Source organism: Sciurus carolinensis, chromosome 4 (assembly GCF_902686445.1).
Source record: "Sciurus carolinensis chromosome 4, mSciCar1.2, whole genome shotgun sequence".
In the NCBI taxonomy this organism is placed as follows: domain Eukaryota; kingdom Metazoa; phylum Chordata; class Mammalia; order Rodentia; family Sciuridae; genus Sciurus; species Sciurus carolinensis.
Window position 1 is genome coordinate 163,655 of NC_062216.1, and position 12,129 is coordinate 175,783.

General features: G+C 50.3%; 2 protein-coding genes across 2 annotated transcripts in view; both read right to left on the bottom strand.

The window, feature by feature from the left end:
• The window catches only part of Tdrp (testis development related protein), a 46,086-nt gene that overhangs the window by 14,476 nt on the left and 19,481 nt on the right, over positions 1 to 12,129 (bottom strand). The window lies entirely within an intron of this gene.
• Positions 8,592 to 9,858, bottom strand: LOC124983452 (polynucleotide 5'-hydroxyl-kinase NOL9-like). The gene has a single exon (XM_047550747.1). The coding sequence runs from the start codon at positions 9,624 to 9,626 to the stop codon at positions 8,709 to 8,711; it is 918 nt and encodes a 305-aa protein (XP_047406703.1). The 5' UTR covers positions 9,627 to 9,858; the 3' UTR covers positions 8,592 to 8,708.

Consider the following 12,129-nt stretch of genomic DNA (forward strand, 5'->3'; position numbering starts at 1 on the left):
CAAATAACTAAAAATCACTTAGTTATCCTCTTTCATGATCACTCTCCATGTTTAAAAGAATGACTGCTCAACATGCAATTTACAGAGAAAACACAGGCAATCATATGGAAAATGGTGTGAGACTGGTGGAGACAGAGCCCAGAAGCAAAAGGAGCCTGCTCCCCTGCTCTCCAGCACAGCCAGCCAAATGCTAGAAGGGTGTCGGGGTTTCCAGGACCCCCAGCCTTGGGCACGGTCAAGATGGCGCCTGGCGCTGAGCCAAAAGCGGCCAGCTATACAGTAAACAACCAGCGAATTCCAATGATTGGCTAGTTAACGATGTGATTAGAGCATGCCCCCTCGTGTACCTATTCTATGCCTGCAGCTGTCCGCGGTTTACCTCGTGTGCCCCCCCCCCCCGATTGGTTGAAGTGTATATAAGCCTGGTGGGTGGAAGAGTAAGGGCGCGGAAGAAGCTGAGGGCGGAAGAAGCTGGGGACGGAAGAAGCTGGGGGCGGAAGAAGCTGAGGGCGGAAGAAGCTGGGAGTGCGCAGAAGCTGAGAGAAGAAGCTGAGAGAAAAGAAGCTGGGAGAAGAAGCTGAGAGAAGAGAAGCTGGGAGTGCGCGGAAGCTGGGAGTAAGAGAAGTGTAGGAGAGGGACTGTGCATAATAAACTTCCAAAGCTTCAGACGTTTGTCGTGTCTCTCTCTGCGGCCAGAGGGAACGCGATAGAAGGGGACTTGCAGGCAGACACTGCAGCAGCTTCCTGGCAGGGTCCTTCTGGTGACCATGGCCTCACACACCTCACTCATGGTGAGGATGCCAGGGGAGGGTGCAGGGACGACATGGGCTGCACCTGAGGGCCACACACACCCCTGCACAGCTGCTCCTCACCTACACAGAGTGTGATGCCAAGGTCCAGGTCAGGCAGCACCACCAGCCTGCACAGCTGTCCAGATGCAGCCGGAGTGGCTCTTCATCTCCAAGGGTGTGATATCAAGGCCTAGTGCCACCCACAGTGCAGGAGGGTACTCCTGGAAGCAGCCCTGCACACAGCCATGACACTGGAAGACAAGGAGCTCAATGGGAATTCCAGGTCAACCTGCTATGTCCGTCGTGGATACCAGGACTCCAGCACCAAAGCTGCTGATCCACAATCACACACACTGAGCTGCCTATGTGGAGGCACAGGGTACTGCTGGCCAACACCCCTGTCCCCAGGAGCTCGGTCATTTTCCATTCTCCAGCTGTAGAGCACAAGGCTGCCCTAGGCAGCAGTGGACGTGCACTGCATGTGCTCCCCAATCTCTCACAACCCCACCCACCCCGTCCTTCAGAGGACAACACCAACAGGCAGGATGTATCTCCAGGGGTGGGGTACCTTGATATTAAGATTTTTATTATAGAAAATCAAGGGAGTGGGTCATGATGGAATTTATCCTGCAAAAGTTATCAGGAAAAGTTCTGAAGTTCAGATTTAATTGTACCTCAGCTATACCTGAGAAAAAAGAGCCCATGCGTACTGGGGATACAGGTCATGATCAGGGTCCTGCTGACCCACTTTGTGATCTCCTGGAAATCATGGAGCACCTCCTTAGCGCAAATGTCACCCAACACACACACTGACAGCTGCTGTGTGGACCCCCGGTGAAGGACGTGCACAGGATCACCCTCCTCCCGCTCCGTCTCCTCTGCTCCAGGCCCTCTGCAGAACACATTCACCAACTTCTCGGCTGCAACACTGTGAAACCTCTCACTGAAAGCATGCAAGCACACATGGATGGCCTGCATGTCCAGAGGTCTGCAAGCCAGCAGTGCTCAGGTGACTGACCAGAGCTGCAGGCAAGCAGCCCTCCAGCGTCACTCTTTACTGTTCTCAGAGGGCTGGTCAAGAGTCAGCCTAAAGCAGAAACAAGATCTTAGTCTGTTCCCTTCTAGTCAGGGAACCCCAGACAGAAAACTGCTGTCACTTCTGGTGCTGAGGATGAGGAGAAGGCCAGACTGGGAGAAGATATTTGCAAGAGAACTCTTATTCAAATTACACAAAAAACTCTTTTAGGACAGCCTTACCAGCAACCTCCCTGGAGAAGATGCAGAGATGCAAGAAAGCACACAGAGGAGGACCAGTAGGAGTGGCTCACTGCACACCCACCACAGGCCAGAACCAAGGACCAGCAGCTGCCCAGCTGCCCAGGAGGAGGACCAGTGGGAGTGGCTCACCCCACACCAACCACAGGCCAGAACCAGGCACCAGCAGCTGCCCAGCTGCCCAGGAGGAGGACCAGTGGGAGTGGCTCACCCCACACCAACCACAGGCCAGAACCAGGCACCAGCAGCTGCCCAGCTGCCCAGGAGGAGGACCAGTGGGAGTGGCTCACCCCACACCCACCACAGGCCAGAACCAGGCACCAGCAGCTGCCCAGCTGCCCAGGAGGAGGACCAGTGGGAGTGGCTCACCCCACACACACCACAGGCCAGAACCAGGCACCAGCAGCTGCCCAGCTGCCCAGGAGGAGGACCAGTGGGAGTGGCTCACTGCACACTGCTAGGTCATGGAAGCCATTCCAAACAGCTGCTCACTGTGGTTCCCACTATCCCACATCATGGAAAAGGTGAGACCACAGAGCCAGTGCAAAGGTCAGTGGTTGCCAGGACACCTGCCAACAAGCAGACTGCAGAGCAGAGAGGGGCCACATGTCAGCATGGACTCCAGCTGATGATGTGTCCTGTAGGTTCGTTAATTAAGACATGCACCCCTCTGTGCAGATGTCGTTCAGGAGGCTGTGGGCAATAGAAAGGGGGCGTAGAGGAATCTCTGTGCCTTTCACCTAATCTTGCTGTAAACCCAAAAGTGCTCTGAAAAATGATCTACCAGATTTTTACGGTGTTGCTTAATAATATTAAGGGAGATGTACTTCCTCAAGTCTAATAAAAAACAATTTACATTAGCCAGTAAATCACACACTATACAACTTCACTAAGTAAAGTTGTGGATGTGAAACAAAAACACGGAAAAACAACACAGGTGGAAACCCATACGCCCCAAACACAGATGAGGTGCACCAGGAGGGAGGGAGACAAAGGGAAAAGGCTCATTTTCAAGTGGACTCAGGACAGCTGGTTATTCTGAGAGAAAACGTAGGTCCACTTCTTTGTGACAAAATAAGTTCTATACAGATTATTTCTTTTAAATGAAGCCACAGGAAACTAGAAGCGTTAATGTCAGGGAAGGGACTACCTTTCTAAGTCCTAAAGCAAGGGTCGGGAGACTGGGTAGTTCATCACCTTTACAAGTTTTAAGTCAGTCACATAATCATCTTAATAAAGTCTGATTTCAGTGCTGAGGGTGTAGTTCAGTGGTAAAGCACCTGCCTAGCACGCACAAGGCCCTGAGCTCAATCCCTACTATGACTGATAAAAAAAAAGTCTAATCTGAAATTCATACGGATTTATAACAAATCAAAAGTCAGGGTGTAGCAAAATGAAAAAAAATTAGTGTTTATCTTTGGCTGCTGCCAAGTTCCCCAAACCACTGGAACTTACCTTGTGCTAATTTGGTTACTCGTGGGACAGGGTCTAGATGGCTTGGGTAAGAAGACTGGTCACCTGAAAAACTCACCCACCATCAGAGACTGGAACTTGCAGCCCAACACCCATGGCTCTCACTGAGTCAGAGGAGGAAAAGAGGCTGGAGAGCAAGCTCAATCACCAATGGCCCCAGCTGTAATCAATCATGCTAGGACATGGGACCTGCAAGTAAAAAGGGTCCCGCCAGCAACTGCTGTCTGATGACTTTCAATACCTCACTAGTGGAACATGCTTTATCTTTTTTTTTTGGGGGGGGGGTTCAGCGAGGGGTACCAGGGATTAAACTCAGGGGCACTCCACCACTGAACCACATCATCAATCCTATTTTGTATTTTGTTTAGAGACAGGGTCTCACTGAGTTGCTTTGTGCCTCGCTAAGTTGCTGAGGCTGGATTTGAACTCACGGTTCTACTGCCTCAGTCTCCCAAGCGGCTGGGATTACAAAGCACCACTGCACCTGGCTTTATCTATCTTTTGTGATCGGCTTAGTTCACTAAGCACAATGTCCTGAGATAGATCCATGTAATAGTGAAAAGACAGAAAAAGCCTGCACTTGTGTAAATATGAGGCTTTTCCCAAACTGCCCTCAACCCCTCAGAAAAGCCGCAAAGTATTTCGTCCCTTATTTTGTCTGTAAAGGCCAGGTGGCCAACCACCCTTCCCCTAGCGGTCAGGGTGACCCAGAACTTAACATAACATGCTTTGTATGCAATTTTATATGTTAACCAATCAAAAAGAGCACTGTAAAACTGCTTGCCTTTCATTATAAAAACCCTGCTAAACATGGGCTCGGGGCCTCTTAGCGTCACCGGTTACCGAGTGCGCGGAGGACCAGGCTCGAGCTTGCTAATAAATGACTCTTTGTTGCTTGCATTGATCGTGGTCTCTGGTGGTCTTTGTGGGGTCTCGAGCCACTGGGCACAACAATAGCATAAGACAGGATTTCCTTCCTTTTTAACACCAAATAATAGTCCACTGTAAACACAGATCACATTTGCTTCATCCATTGATCTACCCATAGACATTTAGACTATTTCCATCTCTTGGCTATTTTGAACAGTGTCGGGGTGCCCGGGACCCCTGGCCCTAGGTGTGGTAAGGCTAAGATGGCGCTTGGCAGGCTGCCAGTATGGTTGGCTTTTGCACAAACAACTGACATCATTTTGAGGAAGTTCCAGGGATTGGTTGAGTTCCCTCGTGGACAGTGCATAATCACTGCATGTCTGCATTTACTGCCTGTATCTGTTCATGCTCTCCCCTCGTGCTCAAATGCTGATTGGTTACAGTAATGTATATATTGGAGTGTAAGTTCCTCAAAGGAAGAGAACAAAGAAAGAACTGAGAGGAAGGGGGTGCGCGCAATAAAAAGGCTGAAAAGAACCAGGTGTCGTGTCTCTCTGCGGGCGGGGAGCGCGACAGAACAGTGCTGCAATGAACGTGGGCAAGCAAACATCTCATTGCAATCATGTTATCATTTCTTTAAGATACACACCCAGAAGAAGGATGGCTAGATCATATTCAATTTTAAATTTCAAAGGAAACTCCACCATTCTCCAAAGTTGCTACACCATGTAATATCACCATCAACAGTGTGTAAGTGTTCCCATTTTCCCACATCCTCTAGCAGGCTGGTCATTTTCTGGTTGTCTTTTTTTCTAGAGGCCATGCCAAGTGCAAAGAGATGTCTCATGGCTTTGACTTGCATTTCCCTGAGGACTAGTGATGTTGAACATCTTATGTGCTTATAGGGTACTTGTATATCTTCTTTGAATGAATATCATTCATTTTCCCTTTTTTTTTTTTTTTTTTTTTTTTTTTTTGCGGTGCTGGGGATTGAACCCAGGGCCTTGTGCTTGCAAGGCAGGCACTCTACCGACTGAGCTATCTCCCCAGCCCTCATTTTCCCATTTTTAATCAGTTTGCTTTTATCACTGTTTTGTTGCACAAGTTCTTTACACATTAGATATTAACCATCTGTCAGATATATGGTTGAGAAATACTGATTCCATTCGGAAGACTGCCTGTATACTCTGTGAATTGTTAGCAGCGGTCTCATGTGCCTATTTCTGCCTGTTTGGGGTATCATGTCCAACAAACCAACACTGAATTCAATACCTCAGAGCTTTTTCCTGTTTCCTTCCAGGACTTTTACCATTTCAGTTCTCGTATTTAGGTCTTTAATTCTTTTTTTTTTTTTTTTAACCTGGAATATATGGTTTATTTACATAATAAAATTACACAGTTACATTCATATTCCAAAAATCTTCGATGACACAGAAGTTCATGTATGACCAGAAAAGCGCTGGAAGGAAGCCACGTGTAACAGGGCACAATGCTGCAAACACAAACACCAGACGCAGCAGCCTCAGAGCAGTCACAGCGCTACCTGGGAGGGGGCTTCAGCATGATTCCCTACACGTGTAAACGCAGGCAAGGGGCGAGCAGTCCACATCACTCAACACGACTGTGAGGAACAGCACCTGGCCTGCCTCCGGGCTCATCCCTAATCACACCACACGCCAGGAGCACGCTAGACCCCACCTACTCCTCTCCAAGGAGCCCAGGTGGAACTACCCCATCCTCAAAGGCACGTGCTCGGAAGGGATGCGCTGGGATCCCAACTCAGTCCTGCCATCAAAGCCTGCTGCCTGAGTCACTCTATGGCCACACAAACCTAAAATAATAAACTAAACCTATCAGATAAATTTTTAAGAATCATCGCCAGGGGCTGGGGAGCTAGGTCTGTGGCACAGCACTTGCCTGGCATTCACAAGGCCTGGCTGTGATCTCAGCACCGCCCCTGAAACCACATCTGGTACAACAAAAGGGACCCCACGTCCCTTGGTCCTCATACCATTTACCAGGCAGAAACCCAGGTGTCCGTCAGGTTAAGAAACTGCCCATCAGAGGGGTCCAAGTGGAGGATGCAGGACCTGGGCCTGGCCTGCCCTGGGCTGCTCCCGCGTGCCACCTCTGGGCAGGCTAGGCCTGTCCGCACAGCCTCTCTAGGCTCGACCTTCAGTTCCACGCGCTGCCTTGGAGGACGCACTGATTCACTGCTTCCGAGAAAGTTTAACCTTAGGACAAATGGGAACAACCTGGACCATATTTATTTATGAAATAAGTCCCAGAATTTGAGAATCTTGATTATTTTCACGTCTATTTTTGCCATGGATAGATTTCTGTAAAAGAACTGATTTTAAAGAACCATAAAAACTGACAGTTGACCAAGGTTTCTACTTTCTAAGCATATGCTTCCGTAAGCACGTTCTTCTTTGGAAATCACACAGGAAAATGGCCCAGAGAGCAGGCAAAGAAGCCTCCCCTGGGGAGTCCTTGCTGTGGAGCCTGAGGCCTGCCCAATCTGACCTTTCTGAGCACCCTGAAGGCCACCGACAAGGGGTCACATGGACAGACCGCCAGGTGGATGTCACTGTTGTGGTCTGAGGTGACGAAAGAGCCACCTCCAGAACCCTCAAATCCCTGGACAAGCGTGTCTGGGTTCCCCTCAACCGCACCCCTCCCAGCGCCCAGCACGGGCTAGCGGTGCCCTCTGGTGCTGACGGGGTTTCTTACCGATGGGACAGACATTTAAAGGTCCACAACTAAAGGCCAAAAGCAAAGTTCCCTCTTTCAGACCCAGAGCCACGGCTGGGAAAGGAGCAGACGGCTGACGGGGCAAACCGTCCTGGATTCTTTGCACGGCAACACAAGCACATGGCACGAGCTACCTTCAGATCAAAGTGACAGCTAGCAAGGGGACTCCCAGGCATCCTCGTCGTGCCACGAGGCTTCCTGTGCACATCTGTGAGGCTGTGCTGTGGTCTGCAAGGGGCCCAGGGGCCACAAAGGCGCTGGCGATGAGGACCATCGCCCGTAAACGAACACCGCGCTGGTCCCACAGCAGCGTGAAGTGCTCCTGAGCACCCACCCCAGAGCTACGGGGAAGCGAGACCTGGCCACTCGCCCGGCCACTTCCAATCGGGAGGAGACCTGAGAACGGCCACCTCCAGGGAGAGGAGCCGGCAGGAGGAAGCTGTCACGGCAGGACACACGTGGCTCCCAGCACGGCGCAGGTGCAGGAGCAGCTGTCTGTGGTGGTGACCAGGCTCTTCATGACAGCCTGCTGGCCCAGCCTGGAGCTCTGCCGCGGCCTCTCTGACCTTCAAGGAGGTGCCAGTGAGAGCAGATTTACATTTACAGAGTCACCAGGAACTTTTTCAGATTTGAGGACAATTTCTTCAGCGAAGCCTCAGAATTAAAAAAAAAAAAAAAAAAAAAAAAATTAAAGGGCTCTCGACTCTGAGCTTTTATCGATTAAAGCAACGGACCAAATGCAATCTTCTGACTTGGACCCACGTGACCGGGAGAAGCCTGGTGGTGCTGACGGAGCAGAGCCCCCTGCCTGTGTCTGCCCCTCGGAGGGCGCATGCAGCTCCCAGCCTCAGGCTGGGGTCTGCATCGTCTGCCTACCTTCCTGGCACAGTGTATGGCCCCAGTTTCCCTGTTCTTATCTTGATTCCAATAACTGGATCCCGGGAGAATTTTTTTTTAAGGAACTGACCCAATTCTTCCTGCTTTCATGGTGTACAAACTTCCCACTGCTTGCTTGATTTGTTTTTTGTGGCACTGGGGTCCGAACACAGGGGTGCTCTACCACTGAGCTACAGTCCTTGCCCGTCTTATTTTTTATTTTGAGACAGGGTCTCCCTTAAACTGCTGAGGCTGGCCTCAAACTTTTGAACCTCCTGCCTCAGCCTCCTGAGTTGTTGGAGTTGCTGGGGTCACAGGAGTGTGGCACCGTGTCTGGCTCACTGCCTTAGATCCTTTAAGAAAACACCAAACTGCAAGAAGGATAAACCATATGAACATCAGGGCCAAGTTCTAGGTAATGTAGCTTTAAGAGAGAAACTTGAAGCTTTTCATTAACAACCCTCACGAGTTCCACAGGAAGTGCTCTACGTAAGGGCACCATCCATGGCCCCAAAATCCACCAGGTCTGCTGGTGTCAGGCTCAACATCAAGCTTCCTGGTACAAACGTCTCTCCTCTTGTTGAAACTTGTTTACTTTTTCCGATAGAACCTGGGTCTTCAATATAGTTTCCCTTCCTGAGTGTCATTAAATTCTCTTGCTCCAATTTTCTATGATGCTCCAGGAAGTTTAAAATTATAATCTGTTGTGACATAGGGAATCGTTCCTTCAGGTCCACGCTGGCTCTTGAAGATACACTGTGGAATGGAAATGGCCCCAACCAGCAGACAGTTCACCATTCTCAATTCTTCTGGGGGCACAGGAGTGAGGATGTGGTACAGTCGCTTCTCCATGTTGATGCCTCTACAGATTCCAAACCCCAAACAGTCACAGATGGGAGTCTGGGCCAGCAGGATGGGCCCCTTTGTGTAGCCTCTGACATCATCCAGGATCTTGCAAAGGCCAACCCAGCTGGTATTCACAGCATACAGAACGTGGGTAGGGGCAACGTCAGCGTGGGCAATCCGGAGGGCGACTGCATTGAAAGGGACCTGATAGGGCGTCAGGCCATGTAAAGGACTGAGTGATTTTGGCACTGGGGGCAGCAGCTGGCCAAGATAACCTAACACTGCCAGTTCTCGAAAAATTCTGTTATGTGACTCCCTATTCCTTGAAGTTTTTCTGAATGAAAACTCTGAATAAACACTCATCAGTTTATGTCCAGTAAAAAGAACTGGACTCTCTTTATCTTCGTCAGCAAATTCCAAATTATCTGCGAATTCTGCAAGTTCATAGCCGCGGTTCCTGACCTTGGACTTGCTCTTCGTGTACAGGCCATCCATGTCATCCACATAGTCCGGGGTGAGGCTGGCCATGTATTTACTCTGGGAAGAGTGAAGCTGGACGACGTGGGTGGGAGACAGCAGCCGGATCAGGTCCGTGAGCAGCAGGAGCCCTTCGTCTTCCACCCAGCCCATGGTGTTGACGATAAGCGGGCACTCTCTCTTATAAGAGCTGAACACATATTTTATTATCTCAATATAATTCTTGCAGTTGTTCTCACAAGAAGGCTTCCCATAATACACCATCTTCTGTGGTGTCCTCTGGTGGGTGAACGGCGGTCCCAGAACTGGTTCTGTGACATTAAGCAAAGAGATGCAGCCGGGAGGCGTGGACTGTCTGCCCCAGGTCACATTCCAAATAGTCAATGCAGGGAATACTATTTAACAACTGGTTAATCAGGTATCTGTTAAATGTTGACTTTCCAACGTCCTGGTCACCACAGACCAGAACGACAGGGCAGCCGTCTGCTTCTTCAGAAGACACACTCACTAACTCCTCCAGGGCTGCCAGGGCACGCTCACTTAAATTAAGTGCTTTTTTCCTTCTCTCTTTTCTGATACCAACAGACCTCAAGGCTAAATATTCAGCATTAATCTGGAAAGTTGTAAGCTCTTGTGTGAAAATGTAAGATAAACCTGGATAGCTGGTTAGGAAGTTCACAGTGGAGGTTTTCAGACGTTCTAGCATCACCATGGAACACAGAGGAGAAAAGTTCTTCACGGACCAACATCTGTCCTCCAGGTTAAGATGAGCTCTGAGCAAACTCCGGGCTTCCTTTCTTCTCTCTCCCTCACTTTTCTCGGGCACGGAGTAACGGATTGCATAACGGTCAGGTGCGCGCGGGTGTAGTGGAGAAGATATCGTGGGCAAGGGGCCTCGGCTGATGATATAACCAAACACCTCCACCTGGCCCTGGAGGCAAGTCAAACGACAGCTGCCACTAAAGGTGAAGGTCTGCTCCGCTGGGGGAGCAGCGGCGCGCGGCCCGGGCCCAGCCGCCGCACGGACGGGCCCGGAGCTTCTGGGGGCCGCTCGCGGAGGCGGCCGGTTCCGGCTCGGGGCCAGGGGCCGGGCTGGGGTCGGGTCCGCGGCGGCCGGTGGCTGAGGATGGGCTGGGGCCCGGCCTTGCGGACCCGCAGCCCCGTGGAGCGGCTCGGCCGCGCCGCACGGCAGCACCGAATCCGCCATACTGTGCGTCCTGCTCCCGCCGCGCGCGAATCTCGCGGGGCCGCTAGGTCTTTAATTCTTTTGGGATAATTTAGACAGGGTCTAACATCCTTTTGCAAGAGATAACCTGTTTCCAAACATTGTACGTTGAAGAGATGATCTCTCCTCCATTTTGAAGCCCAAGCACCGTGTTGAAGACCTCTGACCACATGCATGAGCGTTTGCAGCCGAGTCTGCTGTTGCACTCTTCTCTGTGTCTACCTTATGCCAACATCATGCCGTCTTGATTATGTAGTTCTGAATTCTATTTTTAGGTCAGGAAGCGTGAGGGCTCCAGCTTTGTTTTTCTTTCAAAAGATTGTTTGGGCTATTTAGGATCCTCTGAATCCTACAGATTTTATGATGGCAAAAAATAGATTTTTTTCTTTTGGATTTTGATAGGGATTGCATTTAATCTGTAGATCACATTGGGTATGTGAACATTTAACAATATTAGGTCTTCCAACCCACGAACATGGGATCTCTTCGTCTGTCTTCTTTCTTTCAGCAATGTTTTGTAGTTTCCAAAGGATTTTATTCTTTTTTATGCTACTGTAGGGCTGTTTCCTTAATTTCCTTTTCAGACTTGTCATTGTTAATGTACAGAAACACAACTGTGTTTTGCATATTGATTTTGTGTTCATTCGTTCTAACGCTTTGTGTTGTTGGCAGGAATTGTGTGAGAGCACGTGACCTCCTGTCACTCCTGTGGGCTGCTTCCCTGTAGTCTTTCCGAGGGCCATCATTATCCTGCAGACTGCCCACAGACCACCCACAGGCCGCCAGTGGATCACCTGTGTCCTCTGACACCTGGAAGTCTACTGTCACAGTACCTGCAGGTTTTCGTCACATGCAGCTGCTACTATCTTGGGACACTGGCCTTTACTGCCGCCAACACTGCCATCTTGGGGTGTGGCTGTCTCAGTCTGGGACACTGGCCAGGGCACCTGCAGCTCTGGCTGCACCTGAGGTCTTTCTGATTGATGTGGCAGTGGCTGCCATCTGGCGGCCTCTTTGCAGGTGGTCCTGGAGTGAGTGCATCTCTGGTGGTCTCTGTGAGTGGAAAGAGCATTGAGATCCTGGGACTGCAGCAAGGCAGGGCCCGGGGAAGCCGAAGCGCAGGTCCATCAGATTGCAGCAGGGTTTACATGAGCCAGTCTGGGTCTGGCAGGCCTGTGGAAAGCCGGAGACTAAGGGCAGTGCCCCGTGGGCAGCACAGGTTGGAGAAACTGGAGAAAACTGACTCTCTGCAGCTCGGTGAGTCCCGAAGTGCACAGGACGGAAAGGACCAGCTACAACTGGTTGGAAGACTAGAAGAGAGTGTGAGGGCATCTTGGTATTGGCTCACCCACCCAACTGTCCAGCACCCACTGGACTAGAGCTAACATCGAACTTCAGACAAACCACCTATTGGCGGAGAAGGGAAGCTGAGAAAATTTTTGAAAGTCAACAGAAGCAATCAATCGATTTTCCATTGAGACTTTTCTAGCTCTCTCTCTCATACCTCTACCATCTTTGAATCCAAATATTTTTCATGAATCA

What these genes read in the sequence shown, in the direction of transcription:
- LOC124983452 (XM_047550747.1), bottom strand. Translation starts at nt 9,626, where the DNA reads ATGGTGTATTATGGGAAGCCTTCTTGTGAGAACAACTGCAAGAATTAT.